Source organism: Pleuronectes platessa, chromosome 8 (genome assembly GCF_947347685.1).
Source record: "Pleuronectes platessa chromosome 8, fPlePla1.1, whole genome shotgun sequence".
Taxonomy (NCBI): domain Eukaryota; kingdom Metazoa; phylum Chordata; class Actinopteri; order Pleuronectiformes; family Pleuronectidae; genus Pleuronectes; species Pleuronectes platessa.
In genome coordinates this window covers 21163276-21184144 of record NC_070633.1, presented here as the reverse complement: position 1 = coordinate 21184144, position 20869 = coordinate 21163276, and the positions used below count along the sequence as shown (strand labels likewise).

The following is a 20869-nucleotide window of genomic DNA, read 5'->3' as shown; positions in this document are numbered from 1 at the left end:
ATGCCTCATTTCTCTAAGAGGAAATTAAAACATGAACTCATTAGAAACAGCTCCTCCAGGATGTCTGTGGCCATCATGTCTGCTTTCAGGAGTATCTTAATGATACACTTTATAATTAGGGCCCGAGCACTGCGGCACTGACAGACAGCGAGGCCCTATTGAAACTGGAAGGATTATTATGATTATTATTATTCAGGCAAATTAATTGGCTTTTTGAGGGCTTTAAAACATGCTCAAATTCTTACCAAAATTTGCAGAGTGGTGAAAATGTACGTATTCTGGAGGAAATTTCAATGGGCGTGGCAAAATGGCTCCACATTGTTTGTTTTTAATTTAATAAAAAAAAATTAATTTAAAAAATATATATATATTTACCTCCTGCGCAGAGTAGGATTCATTAAATTAAATTAAATTAAATTATTTATTAATTTTTGTTTTACATTTTCTAATTTTAATTACATTCTTAATGCTGTATTGTTCAATTTTATTTAATTCAGTTGTAAGTTGTAATCTGTATATTATATATTATCAGTATATACAGTACTGGTGTGTGATCTCAAATGAAGCTGGCACAAAAATTTATCTCAGGCCTTCGTTCCCACTCCGATGGGCAAGGCGGCGCTGTGACGCTCATACCTCGGTTCAACCTGCCGGCGCTGAAGCTGGAGAACTTGGCAGGGAGAGAATTCTCCCAGCATCGAACTGTGTCCAGTCGCCGCGGTGCTAAACCCACCGCTCGCTGCGGACTATGTAGCCCGACAAGCTTGCTCCCTGACACCGCGCGGAACACACGACAAGACGGCGGAGCTGCCTGGAGCTTTCCGGCTGAACGACGCTCCCTCACCGGGGCATTAAGACGTCTCGGCTCCGTTGGAGATTGTGACCACATCCAGCAACAACAACAGAAGCAGCTGGCTAACAAGCTAGCGAGCGTTAGCATCCAGCCGATCAGACAGCGGCTGTCACACCGGAAAGGCCGCCGCCGCGCCCGGTGTGGATTTAACTTTCTCCGGCCGCCTCTTCCGGACTGAACCGACCGAAAGTCTCTGTAGACACTGATAAACGTATCGTGACTCATCGGTAAGAATGGACACGGCTCTGGGGATGAGCGAGGAGGAATGCTTGGCAATATCCTTTTTTGGAATTAAAGTTACCTTATTCTTTATTCGTGTGTTTCAGCTGGAGTTAGCCAATGTTAGCCGACAGTTAATGTTAGCAACTCGGCTAGCCTGAAATCATTGGTCTTGTAATTTAGCAGCTAACACTGAAACTAATGAATTAATCCACCTGACTGTTTATAGTTACACGTTCCCTCTTTATTTCAACTCCATTCTAAACCATGCCACCACGAATAGACATCGACTGAACACTTGCATCTGATGAGCCACAATAACGTCACCATTCAGTTTAACCTTATTTACATCAGCTGCCTTATCTCTTTTGTCACATTGATTTGCATCATGATTTTTAATGAGCATGGCTTCTTCTCACAGAGATCTCCAGTTCTGAATATCTCCACACTAACTACACACAATGCTAACTTCAGAATCAAAGTGAGGCACCTGCATATGGTTCATAACAAAATAAAAAATAATACAGGACACCTAAGGTGTGATGTGTCTGAAGCGACTTTATCATCTTCATCCACAATAATTCCTTGATTGTGCTGCTCACACTGTGAGAGGTCAGGAGCTGAGGTCTGGCCAGAAGGAGTCCAGGCTACTGTCACTAATTGAGCGCAGTGGAGAGTTTATGTAAGTATCAGTGAACCTGGTGACTAAACGTGTTTGTTGTTTTGTCCAGCCGTAGTTCAAGCTAGTGAGATGTCACAGACTGAGATTCTTAGATGATCATCAGCTTAATTTTGAAGAAATCAGAGTTTTTGACAGCTATGTGTTTTGATGTCGGTTGGTGGCGGTCGTACATCTGAAGTGTCGCTCCTTCTTCCCTGGAAATGTCTTAGATCTGATAAAGTCTCCAATTAGCATGCACCAAATGGCTCTGTTGCGGAGGTAACTCAAACTGCATTAGCATATCAGGTGTTTACTTACGATACAGCAGTGTTGGTCGGGTTCCTGGTAATGGCGTTTTAAAGTGTTGTGCAGTACGGACACTAGACTTGCTTGAAGTTCTCAAAGTCGTTTAATCTCGAATGCATCAGCTTCATCCACGTCAAAGTGACAGTCATCACTAAACAACTCCATTCATCAGCCACTCACAACTAAATATTAAGATTGCTCCCAAGACAGCTCAGCGCCCAATCATGCAATGACTCGCATGTGCCCCTCAGTGACTCTCAAAAGTGTAAAGGACCCCATTTTGCTGAAGCGTTCAGTGAGGCCTCACTGACCCACTTTCCAGCGGTCAGGAAGTCACCTCCAAGGCAGTGCTGACCATGGAGCTGATTTGAGTGGTTTTGGTTCAGTTCTGCATAAAAAGGATTTTAACCCTGGTCATCCAGCTAATGGGGGGGAGCTACCTACACACACACACACACACACAAACACACACACACACACACACATCAGATTTGCTCTGAGTTGGGATTTAAGCTTTAGTCACATGCGCAAGACCCTGATACTGTTCTTTCATCAGCATTAGTTTTATTCATATTTCATATTTAATTTGAAAGAGTGTGTTGTGGGTGACTGTTGGTAGTAGTAGCATGAGGGAGAAAGCAATTCGTCCCACCAGCAGCCAGCTCAGCTAGTCCTCGGCTGTAATGAGACTCACATGGGCACACAAGCTTTGTGCTCAGCTAACTTAGTTAAAACCACACATACTAAACTTGGCAGCAGTCCTGACCAGGTGCTATCAGATATAAAGCTGGTGCGGTTAAAAAAAATACAACAGCTTTGCTGTAGAGCAAACATAAATGTTACAGTATCTGTTGAAACTGTCCACCGCCCTGAGAAGGAAGGGGAGCTTCTCTGTTGTTGGTTGTCATGTAGCTTACATCATCCGAAGGGCCCTTGTCCTTTCTGGGTAATTGCAAATTGCTCTGACACATTTATTGCAGCAGGGCTGAATCATTCTCCTCTCGAAGTAATGAATAGTGAAATGGACGGGAGGTGTGGGTAGTAACCAGTGTGCCACATGGACCTTGGTTGTTTGTCAGTCATTCTTAATGAAATATGATCCTGCCTACGTTAACCCTTATCACAGAGTCGAAGCTAGTTTAACAACCTGAAGCTGAGCTCCTCTCATCGTGCTCCACCTTCTTTCTGTGGATTTTTTTGTTTCATCAGCATGTTAGTTCATTTTGTGCCACCGTTTGCTTTTACAAATAAAGTAACTGAACTGCTAATTCAACTAAATCAGACTTTTGCATGTGAGCATGTTTGAGATTTCTGACAGTCTATTGGAATCACTTGATAGTATAATCTTATCCCTGTATTACATATACCCATATTCACTTATTTTATGCATGAAACACAACTTAAATTGAAAGAGATTCTAATGAGGAAGAAGCTAAGCTGCAGCTTGTTTGTCTTGTCTTTGTGTTTAAGATGATTTCTTGTTTTGTTTTAAATGATTTGAAAACATCTCAGAGCTGATGTTAAGTAAGAGTCTCTGCTGTTTTCATCCAGATTGGGAGTGTTGGCCACCCCTGACGCTGTTGTGTCTCGTCCAGTCCCTCAGCTGTCTATACCCATCAATGGGAACTTTGAAATAGTTCGAGGTATGTGTCTTTTTTCTTGTCCTCAATATAAAAAATGTGTGTTTCGCCGAGGTTGTTTGCTTTTTTAGGGGGAGGTTTTTTTTTTTTATTTGTATTTTCTTGTTCTATAGATGCAGAGTGAACAGCTGTTTCACAGTTTGCAAGATTGTTTGAGTTTAATTTAGTATTAACCTTTCCCAACCTTTCCTATATCAGGCTTGTTGAGTCAGTCAGAGAACTCTCAGACCCTGTTCAGACCTGTTATTAACATACAGCTGAGTAGGTTCAGGTGTGAACGCTACCAATTGCGTCCTGAATGCGTCTTGAGATCCGATCACTCAGACGATATTCAGAAGGGGTTCAGGACGCCTAAGCTGACGCCCTCTGACCTGCTACAGATTTCGACACAGTCACAAACACATTGTCAACCGACACATCCGGAAAATCCGCCCAACATAATTTGCTCATGGGCAACAGAAATGACGTGTGTGTGCAAATTTGCATATAGAGCTTGGATGTGAAATCTGATCCAAAGTGATTACAGGAGACACATTCAGGACACATTCTAAGATCTGTCCTCCTGTTCTTGTTGTGAAGTGTTGTTGTAACACCAGTAGAGCTGCTAGGGCTGTGGTCCGGACTAGCTGCTATCAACAGCAGAGACCAGCAGCCTCACCATTCCACAAGATTGCATGTGTTTAAAAAGGAAAAGCTGATATTCTGGCCTGACTTTTAGACATTTGGTTAACGTCATATGAGTTGATGGAAAGCTTGTTTCTAATTTTAAAGTCCCAAATGTCCCCGCAAGGCAGTAGTAGGGGAAACACTGACAACATTAACTATATCATTTATGTACAGTATAATCAAATGTTCAAGATAAAAAATTTAAATTTGCCAGCTGTTACAAATAGTTATTCTTCTGTGAGATGTTTGTGATTCCTGTCCAGGCTGTGGCCTCACATTCTTGACCGAGATGCATAGTAGTGTTACGGTTTACTTGGGGTCATGGCTCAGGTGTAAAAGCAAAGCCGCAGGAAGCTATTCCTTTGCACCTGGAAGAAAAAAATTCAAAAATCAACACATGACCAAGATACTTCTAGATTACTACCACAGACCTTTGAACCGCAACGGCTCCATTTGAGCGCTTGTTCACTTTTCATTTCAGAAGCAGACGAAGCTCTTCTTATTGACTTCTCGGTGAATTGTAAGTACTTAACCTCTTTTTATGCTAAATAATTCCTATATTTTTCCTACTTTCTTTATGTCATGTGATCAGGTTATGTTTTGTTCCTTAAAATTGGCATTCACAGCAACAAAGCCCCCATTCATGCATCCTACATTTTTAGAGCATGCACTCAGATAAATGTCTTTATTTAGTTGCAGAGGCCGTCCCTGAGTCGCCTGGGCGCTCTGAAAGAATGCTGAAATGGCTCATTGTTAAATCACTTTGCTTTGTTTTCTAGACAGTCAGCATTTGCAAAGTCTGAAGGTGCCTAACACGTGTGTTTGTCTTTGTTTTTTCTGTTCCCATCTCAAGCTTTTGTCAGGGTACGAATTAAAGGCGAAAAAGCCCCAGAGCTGCTGATGGAACTGCAGAACGATGATCGGACTCAAACTTTCTTGACCCAGCTGAAGAGTGCTCAGCAGCAAGGTAAGACTCCACTCTCTGTCAAAGCAGTTGGATGATTAATTATTTAATCACTCATGTAACATTCATTTACAGAGGGTGGCTTACACCACTCGTGGATTTCCTCTGTGTTCCTGCCACATTGGCTGGTGATTTTGAAATGAGATCCGCTTTTAAATGTGACGTGCCTTTATTTGTTTTATTTGTGTAACGGACTCTCTTCAAAATAATAAGCTATGTTTATCAACTTTTTCTTCCCACTCAAATCCTTTGAAATGGCAGTGAGTCCAGTGAATTATGACAAAATTCATAGTAGTCCGATGTTCCATTTGGTTGATGAAAAGATATGTCACATGTTGGTGTTTCCTTCTGTACGTACTCTGCAGTTATCTGGCATCAGGACAAACGAGACAAGTGCATAACCAGTTCAAGCTAAAAATAGACCTCAATTACAACAACAATGAAGGCATATTTAGTCCGTCAATGTATTAAATGGTTTCAAGATATTCTCTTGATCTTAAAAGTAATTGGACTGTAAATGTTGATACTGTAGCAAGCTAGAATAAATAATGATTAATTATGTCACATGCAAACATGAACACGTTGATATGAATATTTGATAATTAAAGGTGTAATTTATTTAATGACGCAAAACGTAATTTGGAAAACTCATACTGTGATACTGTGTTTGTGTTTGTAGTTCAGTCACACACTAGTGGAACCGTGCCCTCTTTTGTTTCCTTTTTCAACTGGTCATTTGTTCGCTGGAACTCCCTACTTCCTGTAATGACGACTTGTGGGTGTTGGCTCATTTTCCTCTGACATCATATTTACTTTGACAGGACGGCTGAAACAGGATGTGGATTTGCCTAAGTAAACTTGAATGTATCTTATATTTAAATTTAGCTTCATGATATCTCGGTATCTTTTCTTGAGCAAGCTGTTGCACCCATATTGTTTGTTTTCTATGCATCTTAAGATAACTCCTGGGAAGCGGTTCCTACTGCTTGAGTAGGTGTGTTTGAAGCTGGATTATTTCCGCTGACTGCTGTTTAATCTTCACAGTTGAATCGAAAGTCACAAAACTAAAAGCGATGGAGCCCCTAGCCCCAACGACTCAGAGAGGTCCAGTCCCTATCCCACCACAAAGAATAAACAAGACTGTTAACCCTGTGGGCTCTGGAGTTAACCCCTCCAAACCTGCCCCTGCACTGCCTCCCAACCACCCCAGCAGCACTACAACAAATCAAACTAAGACAGGTAACATACAGAGTCAGACTGTTGTATATATTATAGCTTCTGTGTAAACAAAGCTCTAAATATAACCTTTTAGTTATAATTTCTTAGTTTCTGTTGTATTTAATACTGTATTTTTAAACTTGCTATTTCTAAAGATCCAGCTCAGTCGCTTGCCTCAGACTTTGGCTTTGAAGACAGCTTCGACCACGCTCTCAAAGTGGAGGAAAAGAAGAACCACCAGAATCGCATGGTTGCCACCAGGGAGCCGCCTCGTCCCCCTCTGCCTCCTCGCTTAGCCTCTTACACTCCATCCAATCCTCTGCCTCCTGCACCAGTTCCTAAAGAGAGATCTGTCTCCATACAGTCCAAAGAGAACTCCTTTAACACTAAGCCAGAGTAAGTTCACTTGTCAAAACAGCAGAAACAACGGAAATTGGTCATTGCAAGTGTATTTTAGATTAGTTAAAATTGTTTACATTTCATATAGTGGCTTCAGAAAGTATTCAGATACTATGTCTTTCCCCCAAAAAGTGTCTAAAATATATTTTGACTTTATCATTATGGTTTATTGAGTGTATAGTGATGGGCAAAACGCCAAATGCACCAATTTACATTTAACCCTTCACGACTAAGTGCACAAAGCAAAAGGGGTTAAATACTTTCCAAAGCCACTGTAACCACAGCTTTGAAGGCTCTGTGTCCTCAAGTCGAATCTGTCCTAAGTCTCGCTGGTGTTAAATAATGCCTACTGTTTCCATTTCAGTAGTTTTAGATCTGGGTATGACCGTGTGGACAGACCACCTTCTTGGTGTGAGAGCCCCACCACCAACAGCATGAGGCAGAGCATGTTCTCCAGCCAGGCAGGACAAAGAGAATACCTCATCAAACACCGTCTGGGCAAGAAGGAGAATGAATATGTGGACATCCAAACATTTAAGTGAGAGGAGCATATTTCTTCTATGTGAATGATTTTATATTTTAGTATTTGCTCCTGCCGCCACTAACCCTTCACTGTGTGTCCTGTCTGTAGGTTTTTCACAGGTACATGGAACGTGAACGGTCAGTCTCCAGACAGCACCCTGGAGCCATGGCTCTCCTGTGACACAGAGCCTCCTGATATATATGCTCTTGGGTCAGTTACCATTAATCATACATCAGTTTCCTGATTAGTAGTCGTACAAAGCTGGCTTCTTTTCTTGATTAAACAACAACCAATATGGTGACTTGGTTTATGACTTTAGTTTTCAAGAGTTGGACCTGAGCACTGAAGCTTTCTTCTACATGGACTCGTCCAAGGAGCAGCTGTGGGTGGAAGCTGTGGAGAGAAGTTTGCACCGGAAAGCCAAGTACAAGAGGGTGTGTAAAATAAATTCCTCCATATCGAGTACATTCTATTGTCGTATTGATGAGTATATGGTTTTCATTTAAGTAGGACAGAACAAATGTTGAATAGGCCCTAACAGGATTTAATTTTTTATGTCTGCAGGTCCGGATCATTCGACTTGTTGGGATGATGCTTGTGGTCTTTGTCAAAAAGATTCACAAAAATCACATCAAAGAAGTGGCTGCAGAGCATGTGGGGACTGGAATCATGGGGAAAATGGTTCGTTCACCTTACATTTGAACTGACTGCATCAAAATACAAAATGATCGTAGCCACATGGGGAAAAAAGCTGTGTTTTGTTGTTTTTGGCATTTGTGTGCAGGGGCTGATGAGAAATTTGTTTAGCTGGATCTGCAGCTTCATGTTGAGCAGAACCAAACACAAATAATAAACTTTTCAGAAAATATCACTGGAAGTTTGTGGAGATCCTGGTAGTTAACAAACACATGAGCAAGACTGAAATTATTACCCTTTCCTTAATGGTCTTATTCCCCCCAACATCCATCTGTAGTCATTTTGCTTTCAGAGCAAATTTAAAAAACTATTTAAAAAACTTTATAATTCTGTTAATCAGGAAGTGAAATGGTGACTTTTGATATTTTAAACTTATTTCCTGTATTAATTTCCCTAGATTCAAATAAGGGGCTGGTTGATGTCAATCTCATAGCCATGATGAAAAAAAACTATGCATTTTCTCTCTCAGGGAAACAAAGGAGGCGTGGCTGTGAGGTTCGTTTTCCACAACACGAGTTTCTGCATCGTAAACTCTCATCTAGCAGCACACGTGGAAGACTTTGAGCGCCGCAACCAGGACTACAAAGACATATGTGCCCGCATGACCTTCCACTTACTGGAACACCCCCCTCTCAATATCGTCAAGCACGAGTGAGTTCCTCTGTTAATGATATCCAGAGTCAGAACATGGCTCTGGATTAATGTCTGCTTTTACACTCATTGGTTTGTATCATCAGTTATTTTTGGGAGTTTTTCATGAGCTGTAACTTAATTTTTGTGGTTTATAATTTTTTGCTAAATATTCTGCAATAACTGAATTCTATGATTAATTGTTCCGTTCAGATTAACTGTTTTCAGTAGCTTCACAACTATGATTTATAGAGTAAACTTCTCTTTGACAACATTTTATTCTTTGCGAGGTAAATTATCTTCACTCCGGTGTTGTTGTTGTAATTCTGTTCCAATAAGCCACACCGTCTCCTCTTGTGTTTCAGTGTAGTGATCTGGCTCGGGGACTTGAATTATCGCCTGTGCATTAATGATGCTGCTGAAGTCAAACAGCGCATTGCACAAAATGAGTTGAAGAAGCTTCAGGAGGTTGATCAGGTGAATCTCTTATTCAGATCAGTGTGTATTCTCTGGTTTGATGTGCAATGATAAGCAACAGCTGAAAAAAAACATGCCACCTCAGTTATATAAACATGAAGCAGTAACAGTCTGAGTAAACAGTAGTTTGTAAACAGTAACTAACACTTTACAATGTTGCTTCTTTTAATGTTTAGCTGAACATTCAGAGGCAGACGAAGAGAGCCTTCACAGATTTCATGGAGGGAGATATTAACTTCATGCCCACGTACAAGTACGACCCCAAAACAGATCGATGGGACTCAAGGTAAAAACACATCCCTCTGTTCCATCTGTTTGCTAATCATTGACTACACAGCTCACTGCAGGATTTGTGTTCCCTTTACTAATATCTGTCTTCTTTGGAAGTGAAGTTTTCCAGCCTTATCGTAACAGTAACACAGAGTCAGCAGTACTGCTCGTCAGTCCCGTGTCTCACCTCTGACTTTGCTTCCAAAATCACAACTGTTTCCTGCAGTGGGAAATGCCGTGTCCCGGCTTGGTGCGACAGGATCCTTTGGCGGGGCAAAAATGTCAACCAGCTCAAATACCGAAGCTGCATGGAGCTGCAAACAAGTGACCACAAACCCGTCAGCTCCCTCTTCACTGTCGGGGTAAGAGGCTATGTTGTCAAATATAAAAACTAGTTAAAACATGCAAAATCAACAATTTTCACAGGACTTTGATGTAATAAAATGTGTTTTTATTGATCAAAATCAATAAATAGGACTTGTGTTTTTGTGTACCAGGTGAAGGTTATAAATGAACAGCGACACAAAAAGGTGTTTGAGGAGATTGTTCGAGTGATGGACAGAATGGAGAATGAATTCCTTCCATCTGTATCTTTGAGCCGGAGAGAGGTAAGAATAACGTCCTCAAACATGTGTGGTCATCATACTCATGGCCTGTGCTATATTTCCTCCTCAGGTCATATACTCTGCTAAAAAAAAGAACAAAATGATCTAACAGTGTTCGATGTAAACCAAAATCATCCAGTCATTGAAAATTATATAACATACTGCGACGATGTTAGTTTTACCTTAATCTTTTTGAGCAGTGTATATCAGGCTAATAACCAGAATAGTCTGTGTCATTCTTTTAAAATAGGTAGGATGAGGTTGCTGGGCTTAGTTATTAATGTTTCTTCTTGTTCTATGTCCCTTAGTTTGCATTTCAGAATGTGAAGTTCCGGCAGCTTCAAAAGGAGCGTTTCCTCATAACCAACGACGGGCAGGTCCCCTGTCACTTCGCCTTCATCCCAAAACTCAATGACTCACAATATTGCAAATCCTGGCTGCGTGCCGAGCCAAGCGAAGGATTCTTAGAGCCCTGTAAGTCCTGTCATTAATTCCTTTGTTCTTTGGCTTGTTACCTCACATTCATGGTGATGTAATATTATGGAAAACTAAAGTATGAAATGGATGTAGTATATTGAAATGCATAAGGGAAATTATAAATTCATAGATTTAGTCTTAATCACAGATTTGTCCTGTGCTTATCACTGAAGGGATTATTTTGAATGTTAATGCACTTTTCCTGAGTCGGACAATTTAATGTTCTCATGGTTTTTGTACTTGTAAGCACAGGGAATGATAATAAGGCATGTTAAAAAAAATTGCATGCTTTCTTTCAAGATAATGTTCTGTTAGTTTTTGATAAATTCAGAATGAAGAGGCAGCTCCTATGAAATTATTCTCAATATGTGCCTTAGAAATTTCTCTGTGAACCTATGATTTATCTTCCTGACCAGCTGAGACCCTGGAGATCTTTCTGGAGGTGTACGTCAGTAAAGACTCGGTCACGCTGCTGAACTCTGCAGAGGACTCCATAGAGGACATTCTGGTGCTCCATCTGGACCGTGGCAAGGACTACTTCATTACCATCTCCGGCAACTACCTGCCCAGCTGCTTTGGCACCTCGCTGGAGTCTCTGTGCCGCATGAAGAAGCCCATCAGAGAGATTCCCATCACCAAACTCATTGACCTGGTGAGGGAAAGCTAACCCAGCAGCCACAACATGGGACATAATTTAAAAGTGATAGGATTAGTGAACAACAAAGGCATATTTTTCTCAGGTTAGTTGAAACCCTGATTGTACAAATCTTCCTGTACTCGGAGCAGCTTAGTTCAGATTGTATGCCGATGGTTGTTCCTCCCTCCGGAGCTGTTCACTACCTGAAACCTGAGCAGGCACACGCAAGGACTTGTTCACTCCCTCAGGGTAAACTCGGTCACACAGAGAGAGAGAGAGAGAGAGAGAGAGCCTATATGTGGAGAGCACAAAATGCCTCAGCCTGTATATTTCTGGCCATGAGGGGCCAGGGGAATGAGGAAGTGGCCAACATAGGAAGGGAGCTCCTAAAGAACAGGGAAAACTGACTCAGGTTAGATCCACTTTAGCCTGGTTCTTATAAATAGACTCTTCTGGCTTTAACATAAACATTTCTGTCTTCTTCCATCATGCTTTTTTGGCTTAATCTGATTTGGCAATGGGATAAAGTTCTACTATCAATCGTTACTCTTATTTCTTCTAAACTGTTCCCTTTTCCTATTGGCTCAGTTGATTCATGCAAATCATAATCTGTCCACCTTTCTGATTCTGTGTTTATACGTAGCATTGCTATCTACTTTGTTCTTTCTTCTTTTGTTTCCCTTCATCGCCTCTCCTTGCCTTGATTATTCCTTTCCAACTCTTCACTTTGGTTGTGGGCTGACTTCTTGCTCAGGGAGACGACAGCTACATGGAAAAGGTAAAACATTAATACTGATTTTCATCTATATGATCAGTCAAAACCGAGTCAATATCAACTCAGTCAAATGACTTCTGTGGTTCATGTTCAAACCATGTTCAGTGCAGGCTTTGCCACTAATTCTGGTGCCCAACACGCAACATATTTGATAACTGCGAATTCAGTCTGTAAATTTTGCTCTCAGGTAGCTAGATAAGTTTGATCCCAATATTGGGAGAGTTGGGAGTCTTTAATGCTAACGCAAGACTGAAATCAGTGTAAAACTGTGAGCCAAGTAATATCAAAAAGTCCAATATTCCCACAACTCAAAGTGGTCCTGTGGTAAAGCAGCCTGTGTTGCTTCAGGCGCTAGTGAAAAAAGAAATCCAATCTTTTTTGCGTTATCTCAGCAAGGACAGAGGGAATCAGATTTTATTCTTCAATTCTCTATTTTTTTAACCATAGAGAGAGTCGAGCTAACTTTGTCCCTCTGCTTCGAGTCTTTAGCCTGAACTATGCTAATCACCTCCATTTTAGAACACAGACACAAGAGTGATATCATCAAACCTCATGTGATTCTTGCAGAGTGACTAAGAATGAAAGCAGCATTCATAAATTGTGTTTAACTATTCAGCTACTAGGCACACTGGAGTGTACACGCTCATCTGAAAACCGCAACACTTCCTACTCACTCCACATTCCAGAAAGCTGACAAGGGCAGGAATTGTTAACCCGCAGGCAATTACAGACCAGACCATGACAGTTTAGTTATAATCTGCGCGTGTGTCTGTTTCTGTGGGTGTCTGGATCAGTCACCCATTAAATCTCCCCTTGCCCATTGAGGACAGGGTAGTCCAGTCCAGTTAAAGATAGAAACACACACACACACACAAAATCTCATTTCACAGCAGGTCACCCTCATGGCACATTGCTCCTTTATACACATGATTAAAGCTAATGAGAAGAAGTATTAATCTGTTCAGCTCAGCCCAGACACTCGTATGAATCCTAACAACATGTCTCTTCTTCCATTTCAACAGTTGTTACTGAAATTAAATCGCTGCTTGAGTAAACACGAAGCCATTGGGAAGAGACACTTTTCCCCCATTTCTTTTCAACGTAACAGTTTAATATATTGCACGATTCAGCAGACTGTAACTATCCTTAAGGATCATCAGAAAAAGCTTTGGGTAAAACATGTTGAAGACTTATCACATTAGTTCTGCATATTAGCGTCATCCAGCATTAAAGGCCCTCTCTCCGGTCTGTGCTGCCTCTAATGTGCAGCCTCAGCTGGGGTTATTTTTGACTTCTCTAATGAGTCTCAGGGATCCATTTGCAGAGAGAAAAAGGATGTGATAGCCAGCTCTTAGTGAAATGGCTCTACTCCAAGTCTCCAGACCCCAGAGATAATCTTGATCGGACTGCGGCTCCGTCTCCATCACTAATTGATCAGAGGAGTCATGTGAAGTATTTTTCTAATAGTCTTTGTTACACTTGAACCAAGCAGTTTGAATCGCGTAGTATTCCGGTAATTTCGTGAAGTCAGATAATTTTTCCTGTAATGAATAAATGGGGGAAATACTCCAGGAGATAATGTAAATCATGTTTGAATTTTCTCCTGTCAGGAAAAGTCAAAGGTGAGCTTCCTGATGGTGGATGGTGCAGGTACTGAGGACAAACCTCTGAAGATCCCCAAGGAGGTGTGGATCCTGGTCAACCACCTCTTCACCAAGTCTTGTGATCAGGTGAGAAGCCCCACGACGAACAGCACAGGTTTAAGACTCGCTGAGAGGAAATAAAACTGACTCGGACATTTGCGTTCTCAAGTATAGCCCCTCCAGAAAGTTCCTCTCTGTGCTTGTCTGAGAGCAGCTTGAGTCTAGTTTCGTTTTGAAGAAGATGGAGTCGTGCTTGTCTCCACCTCAATTTATTTTCCTCAGAAGAGTAAGAATTTACCTGTTGTGTTATATTATTGTGTAATTTTTTTAAGTTGTGTTTAGTGCATTTATTCCTTAAATTCACCAAATGGCTGGTCTAATAACTGACTTAAAATTTCTAGAAAGTATCATTTCATAGCATAATATCCTCTTATCCTCCATATTCTCACATTATGCCTCTTATGTTGTGTCATTTGTGCAAATGTGAGCATTAGATCAGTTATATTCCATTTGTACAGGAACTATGTTTGAACTGTGTTTGTGCTGCAGCTCAGCCTCCATCTGATCTCAGGGCGACATCACACACAAACAAAGTCTTTTCAAGCAGCCTTAACCACATCTTCCCACTGACTTTGCATGTAATCCCACCATCTCTAAACTCACCTTGTGTCTGAACACGCATTATGTAGGTTAGAGTGAGCACTTTGTTAAATGTTCCACGTGTTGTCTTTGTGCGTCTCTCAGGAGGACCTGTTCCAGACACCAGGCCTGCAAGAGGAGCTGCAGAGCATCATCGACTGTCTGGACACCAGCATCCCCGACTCCATCCGTATCCTCATTTATCAAGCAGCTTCAGGCTGACCCAGATTTCACCAAGACCCAGTTCTGCAACCACATAGAGAACAAATGTAACATAAGCCCTAACATGTAGCCTGTTGTGTGTTGGTCATTATGAGTGAGTGAGCATGACTGTGGTAATAACAGTAATAATATGACCTTGTCGTGTCCAGCTTGAGGGATAAAGTTTATTTCTCAATGTCTCAGGCTGTGCAAATGTTAAAAGCTACATGAGATAATATGAGAGAGGCTTTGGAGATGACCAGGTTTAAATTGTTTTATCGGGGGGCCTCACCGGGCCCCAGGTTTCCTTATTCTTCCCTAACTCGTCACCCAGCCGGTTGTAACCACTCTGTGGCCGAGGCTCTGTTGATCTTCTTGGAGGCGGTGCCGGAACCAGTGGTTTGTTATGAGCTCTACCAACGGTGCCTCGAGTGCGCTCACGACAGCCGCCTCTGCAAACAGGTGCAGCGATCACCGTTCTGTTCTACACTGCAAAATACGATTTATAGTCAATAAGAAGACACTTTAGTTGTGTTGTGTGTGGCTGTAAACAGCTGTTGTGTTGTGAATTCTTCTGTATGACTAATCTGTCTTCTCTTTGATGAATCCCAGTTGATCTCCCAGTTGCCCCGGGCTCACCGCAACGTGTTCCGCTACTTAATGGCCTTCCTGAAGGAACTTCTCAAGCACTCGCACAACAACAACCTGACAGCCAGCCTCATAGGTATGACAGGGACATATTTTAGATTATCTGTGAGACGTTTTACCCATCTACTAAAAGTAATAGATGACCAGGTTAAAAACTCTGTCGCTGATATTCTTTGTTGATTGGTTTTGTCTTCTAGCCTCCCTCTTTGCCAGCCTCCTAATCCGACCACCTCCCAACCTGGTCGGCAGGCAGACATCACACGAGCGGCAGAAAGCCATCGACTTTGTTCTGGGTTTCCTTATGTCCGGAGACGAGGAGTAAACCGGGTCAAGACCCCCTCACAGCATCCGTAGGGTTTGGAGTTAAACTCTACCTGACTTAACTTTTGGCACAGGACCTGGACCCATAGGACAGTGTGTCACACGACCCACTCTGTATTTTGTCGTCTTTTTGGAGACCACCCCTGACATAGCTCTCATGTAAGAGGTACCACAGACTGACTTTAGGACTGGGACGACATTATCAAGTGTCATATCTTCACCCACAGTCTGACTGATCACTGGATTTTACTACTCAGAGGGTTGGACTGATGCCTTTGCACTTTCAGATGACCTAAAGGACCTGTAGGTCGGTGCTCATGCCAAAATAACCCCTGAATAGTTAGTGGTATGAATGTAAAAACACTATGTATCCATAAATGCTAAGTAAAAGAATCAATCACACTAAAGAAAAGGAAATTCCTGTCGTTTTAAGAAGTAGACTGAATTTAAGGACAACAATCGGCTATGAAATTGAAACCAGTGAAATGTTTTAATGTTGTCGCTGATCGCTGTTCACTGATCAAAGCAATTCAATAGATATAAATAAGTAATTAAAGAGCATAATTGTGGAAATCTATAACAAAGAATGTTTAAGCTTAAGATAAATCATGACAATCATCATTTTATTTGAGGGGACAACATTGAGATAACCAAGATTACATTTTTTTTTGTCATGTTTTAACTGTTATTTATATATTGTTTTCTTCTAAGTTTGCACCATGTGAAAAGATTTCGAATCATACTACAGTTTGTTTTTAACTCTGCCTCGGTGCAATGGAAATATTCATATTTTTAATCATCATGTTATAGAAAACTCTTTTGTGTGTGTGTGTGTTATTTTGTAACTTCAGCTGTGAGCCCCTCAATCTCGTTTTGCCAGTTCCTGCTGAGTTACAAAACACGTCTGTTAACACACCCACTAACTTCCTGGTTGACCGGAATCAACAGTGATGCTCTGTGGTGCTCGGTGTCTTAAATGGTGTAAATACTGCTGTGATTGTTTCATATGGCCGTCGGTGTGGTGGTGCAGGGCTGTGATGGTGTCTACCAGTCTGTCATGTTTGTCCTGAAGGTAGAAATCTTAATGTCTGTGTTTGTTTACGTCTTTATCCTCCACATCCTGAAGCTCATCCTTCATAGTTTCACGCCTGTGTGATGCCAACACTCAAACCACACGAGTAGTACTTGCTTTAAGTGATGCAACATTTTCTATGTGCGAGATTTAATGGCTCATTACTCTGCAGGATACAGCCTGTCTTTGTGCAGCTTTCTCATTTGTGCCACAGGGATTTTTTTTGCCTGCAATCGCAGTTGCTAAAAAACATCCTGGTTATTGAAAAAAGGAACTTCTACATTGTGTATAATGACCAGTATTTCCTCTTTAACAGTTTTTTTCTTCCAAAGAGATGTCAGCATTCGATTTCCCAGTTGACAAAAACCAAACCACACTCGTGACATTAATTTACTTCTCTCGGTATCTTCTGCAACATAATGATGCCGGCGGTTTTCTTCTCAGACGCTCCGGAAACTCTGCGTCGTGATATTTTATCTTCTGAGACGATGCGAGCACATGACATAATATGACAATTCTGACAATCGTGGCAATTAAAAGGAAAAGCCTTCTCCATTGGTCTAAACTGAAGCAAGCTTTGAAACACGCTTTTAACCAAAAGGTGGCTCAGGAGTGAAGGGAACGATCCTGGAGATTCAGAAATTGGGAGAAGCGATATATAGAGCGGCCCTTCAGTTTCTCACTCTGTCAGAAATTCTGCCCTCAACATGTCAAATGGAAAAAATCTGTATAATCAATGAGTTCAGATTGTAGGTGTTGTCGTATGCCACTGTATCAACTGATGTATCTGTGTGGATTCATTGTGCTTCTTTTCTTTTTTTGTTTCTGTTCAGAAATATTGAGGTCAATTTAAAGGTACGCAAGGAAACACTCGCACCTGTTTTCAACTTTTCAGAGTTTTTGGTACTTTTAATTTATTTAACAGAAATAAAACTACGTATAAAGCTGATTTGTTTTCCTGCGCACAATTTTTGTCCGTGTCACTGCTTCCTTAAGAAAAACAAAGACCGTTGGATGGATTTTGCGGCTCGCTCCTCAGGTGCATGTGAGATCGTTGCTGGCTGATGTTCACGCTATAGTTAGTCTCCTCAGCGACAGATGAGAGTTCCACCGCCTCAGTGGTACATTCTCATTCCTTGTGAATATAAAACCCCAGTGGGGACCTGCCGACTCTTGTTTGCCTGTTGTGTTGTCGTCCAGTCTGAATCTGTCTGAAGCCATGGCCATGCTCAGAGTGTCTTCTTACCGGAGGCTGTTTGAGGAGGAAACGTGGGGTCGAAGTGGAGGGTTGAGTTTGCCTTGTGCGGGGCAGTATCGGGCCTCTGTCAGGTCAGTGTCTGTACATCATTTCAAAATGTTAGTGACATGTCACAGTGTTGTTCCACTTAAAATATGTAGATTATTAGCTGTTTCTAAGCAGAAGTAAATATTTCTGTTGTGATTCTTAGGGTTGATATGTACTTGAGGCAGAAACTCTCATATTTTAACATTTAAAAGCAGACGATTATAAATTTACAAATGCAAAATCCCTTTGGACTTTAAAACAACTACTCAAAACACTTTATTTTTTTTACATATGAGCTGACAAAATGCAAACTGTGTAATATCACCTTGTCTTTGTCCCCTTAAATATTTAAAGTGTCTGTGGAAAGGTGCTTTAAAGATTTAAGTTATTACTAAACACATGGTTTAAGATCATTAATCATAGTATATTAACAGTTTTAGTAGTAATACTGTAATCTAATAAACTCTTGAAACTGTCCTGTACATAAAGAATATAAATAGTTATAAATGCTAAATGGGGGTGGTTAAAGTAAAGTGTGGCCCTTGATGGAAACTGTGATGTTGATGACAGATTCCTTTTGTGCCCCTGGAACATCACGGACTATTGTTAATTCATCATGACGGCTCATGCAGACACGTGGAGAAGCATTTAAACAATGTCTCACCTTGTTTTTCTTCTTTTACTCGCTCTAGCAGCCCCTCAGGAATGTATGTAAACCCTTCATTGTATTCAGTGCAGTATTTATCTGTCCTCTGTGTTCTCCTCTCAGGCGTGCGGCCGCCGACAAGTGCGGCTGCGACTGTGACCAGCTGGACTTTGTCGCCGCCAAGTCTCTCAACAAGGAGGGTCTGAACCGGTTCGCCCTGGACCGCACCGTCATCGCTGCCCTCAACGACCGCCTGGTCGGCCTTATAGAGCTGGTGAGGAGGAACAGTGACACGTCAGCACTTTGTTTTCCCTTGTGCATCCTCCCTCTGTTCTTGGTAAATGATGCAGTGAATCTATATATATTTATACATCTCCTCTGTTTCTGTTTGCCCCGCAGGCTCGTCATTTCGAGGCGGAGAACGAGTCGCTTGAATGTCAGATTGTGGAGCTCGAGGAGAAGCCGAGCCGTCGCCAAGCCGCCTCCTCCTCCATCACCTCCGCTCAACCTGACTACAGCCTGGATGCAGTGGTGGAGAGGCTGCGCAGGGAGAGGGTAGGTTGCTGCTGCAGCTGCTGGGTGTGTCTGCCGCATGTCTCAGTTACCTCAGCTGGTACAGTGACAGGCCAGGCTGATCTATGACCCTGTCACGACTCATCACTGTCCTCGCCCTCCCTGCAGGACGAGATTCTGTGCGACACCGAGGAGCTGCACAAAGAGCTGGAGTGTCTGAAGAGAGGCTACGAGGAGGTGGCACAGCAGAGAGTCTTCTACCAGCAAGAGCGGCAGGATGTGGCTGAGGTAGAGAACACAGTCAAGACAGTGGCATCTGAAAGTGTGATGGAAGGAGACGCCTGAAGTTATGGGAAGCAAAGTTAATGGTTTACTGTAAAGTGAAAAGCAAAGTGCTATCACTTTACAACAATCTTTAAACCTGCGCCCATTGATTCTAGTAACATGAACACTGAACAGCATTAAGATCTGCAGCGTATTAGTTTCCTTTAATAGTGGATATCAAATAAATGCTGATCAATGTTGATATTTACTACTTCAATTTGATTCAATCTTATTTGCTTAGTGCCAAATCACAACCTTCTGTCAATGTTACGTCGTAAGGTTGAGAAAAGTTAACTTTTATTGAAGAGAAACCTCCAACAGAACCAAAGTCAATGTGTGTCCACTGGTTGGATTGAAGGAGAGAAGTGAGAGAGGAGGGAAGACTGTTTTTTGACTGGTGTTTAAATGTAGCTTCTTTTTTAGAGTAGCATAAACTATAAAGAAACGAAAGACTACCTTCACCTTTTCTCAGCCAGAACCTCCTGCAAAGCCCTGACTGCTGCTCCTCAGGCTGAGGTATTTGTATGTCCTCGATTTCACACAGAGGTCGTTCAATGTGCTGGAAAGAAATAAAGGAATCATAAAAATACATATAATCAACATAAATTGAATAAAGGGATGTTGGAAGGAAAATCAGATGAGGAGAGATCAGACTGGAAATTAAATCCTTGATCTGCACCAAACTCTAATGGTTTCTCTCCAGACCAGTACCGCATCCTCCCACCACTCAATCCTGTTAACTAACAGACTAAAACCTCTTTGGTGTAAGCAGGAATATATTGGTACAGGTTTAGTTTTTAAATGGTGGAGTTTAGGTTAAATAATGAAAGGTTTTTGTGATTAGTTTGAGAAACAACGTTTGCACTGTCCATCATCAGACCTTTATTGTGACGGTGCCTGTGAAGCACTAGATGGCAGTGTTGTCTAGCTCCTCTTCTGCTCCTCCTCCCCTCGGCCTCCTGCAGCTGAATCTGAGACACAGCAGCTCCTCTGCATCTCCACCCAACAGGTTTTGATCAGCAGCAGCCTCCCAGTCCGGGCTGGTGGCCCACTGTAACCTGAACCACCAACTTCCCCAGACCCCTCTCTACACCCCCCCCATCCCTCACAAATGACAGAGGCCATCCCCCCTCCAGGCCGGTCCAGATGAGAGGGGGTTTAATTTCTGCCTCACAGATGCAACACAGGGCTGTAATTCGGTGCCGTAATGTTCCTGCTGGCTCCGTCCTCTGGCTCTGAATTGGAAGCAGCTGTAGAGTGACAGGACTCGGTGTGAAATCAGCAGGGAGGTAGAGGAAGAAGAGCAGAGATGCGGAGGAGAGGAGCGGGTACTGCACAGCTCAACCCACAGTAATTCTCCCAACATAATGGGAGACTGACAGTGATGAAGCAGTGCACATTTGGTTTAATTTGAATTATACTGCTGACTATTGTGTTGCATTCCTCCTGCCAATTCCGATCCTTTCTCAAGACCCACAGATTTCCACCCTGACTTGTCTCACTTCGATTTTCTTGCGTCGCCAGATGTCAGAGGCAGAAAAACAGCGGAGCAAGTCAACTG

General features: G+C 42.0%; 2 protein-coding genes across 7 annotated transcripts in view; both read left to right on the top strand.

Moving 5' to 3' along the window:
* The first annotated feature begins 685 nt into the window (after positions 1-685).
* On the top strand, positions 686-17489 carry ocrl (OCRL inositol polyphosphate-5-phosphatase). 6 transcript variants are annotated; one of them, XR_008339495.1, is made up of 25 exons: positions 687-1129; positions 1676-1754; positions 3591-3682; positions 4827-4865; positions 5199-5312; positions 6354-6548; positions 6683-6923; positions 7291-7464; positions 7558-7659; positions 7769-7883; positions 8014-8130; positions 8615-8796; positions 9141-9252; positions 9429-9538; positions 9749-9884; positions 10020-10130; positions 10436-10601; positions 11021-11256; positions 11996-12019; positions 13627-13746; positions 14404-14488; positions 14834-14961; positions 15112-15223; positions 15345-16540; positions 17374-17489. XR_008339495.1 is itself a non-coding variant. In XM_053428497.1 (24 exons), exons 1-24 carry the CDS (start codon positions 1087-1089, stop codon positions 15467-15469), a joined length of 2955 nt encoding a protein of 984 aa, XP_053284472.1. In that variant the 5' UTR covers positions 686-1086; the 3' UTR covers positions 15470-17489. The 6 variants fall into 6 exon arrangements, 5 of the variants coding, with proteins under 5 accessions (XP_053284472.1, XP_053284471.1, XP_053284474.1 ...); XM_053428497.1 differs by having other exon boundaries at positions 686-1129; positions 7294-7464; positions 15345-17489; XM_053428496.1 differs by having other exon boundaries at positions 15345-17489.
* vimr2 (vimentin-related 2) overlaps positions 17372-20869 on the top strand; it is a 16290-nt gene continuing 12792 nt past the window's right edge. Inside the window, exons 1-6 of the mRNA XM_053428501.1 lie at positions 17372-17395; positions 17537-17661; positions 17741-17869; positions 18595-18745; positions 18871-19026; positions 19153-19272. Of these exons, the coding sequence (XP_053284476.1) occupies positions 17639-17661; positions 17741-17869; positions 18595-18745; positions 18871-19026; positions 19153-19272 (579 nt within the window). The 5' untranslated portion in view covers positions 17372-17395; positions 17537-17638. The remainder of the gene's footprint in view (positions 17396-17536; positions 17662-17740; positions 17870-18594; positions 18746-18870; positions 19027-19152; positions 19273-20869) is intronic.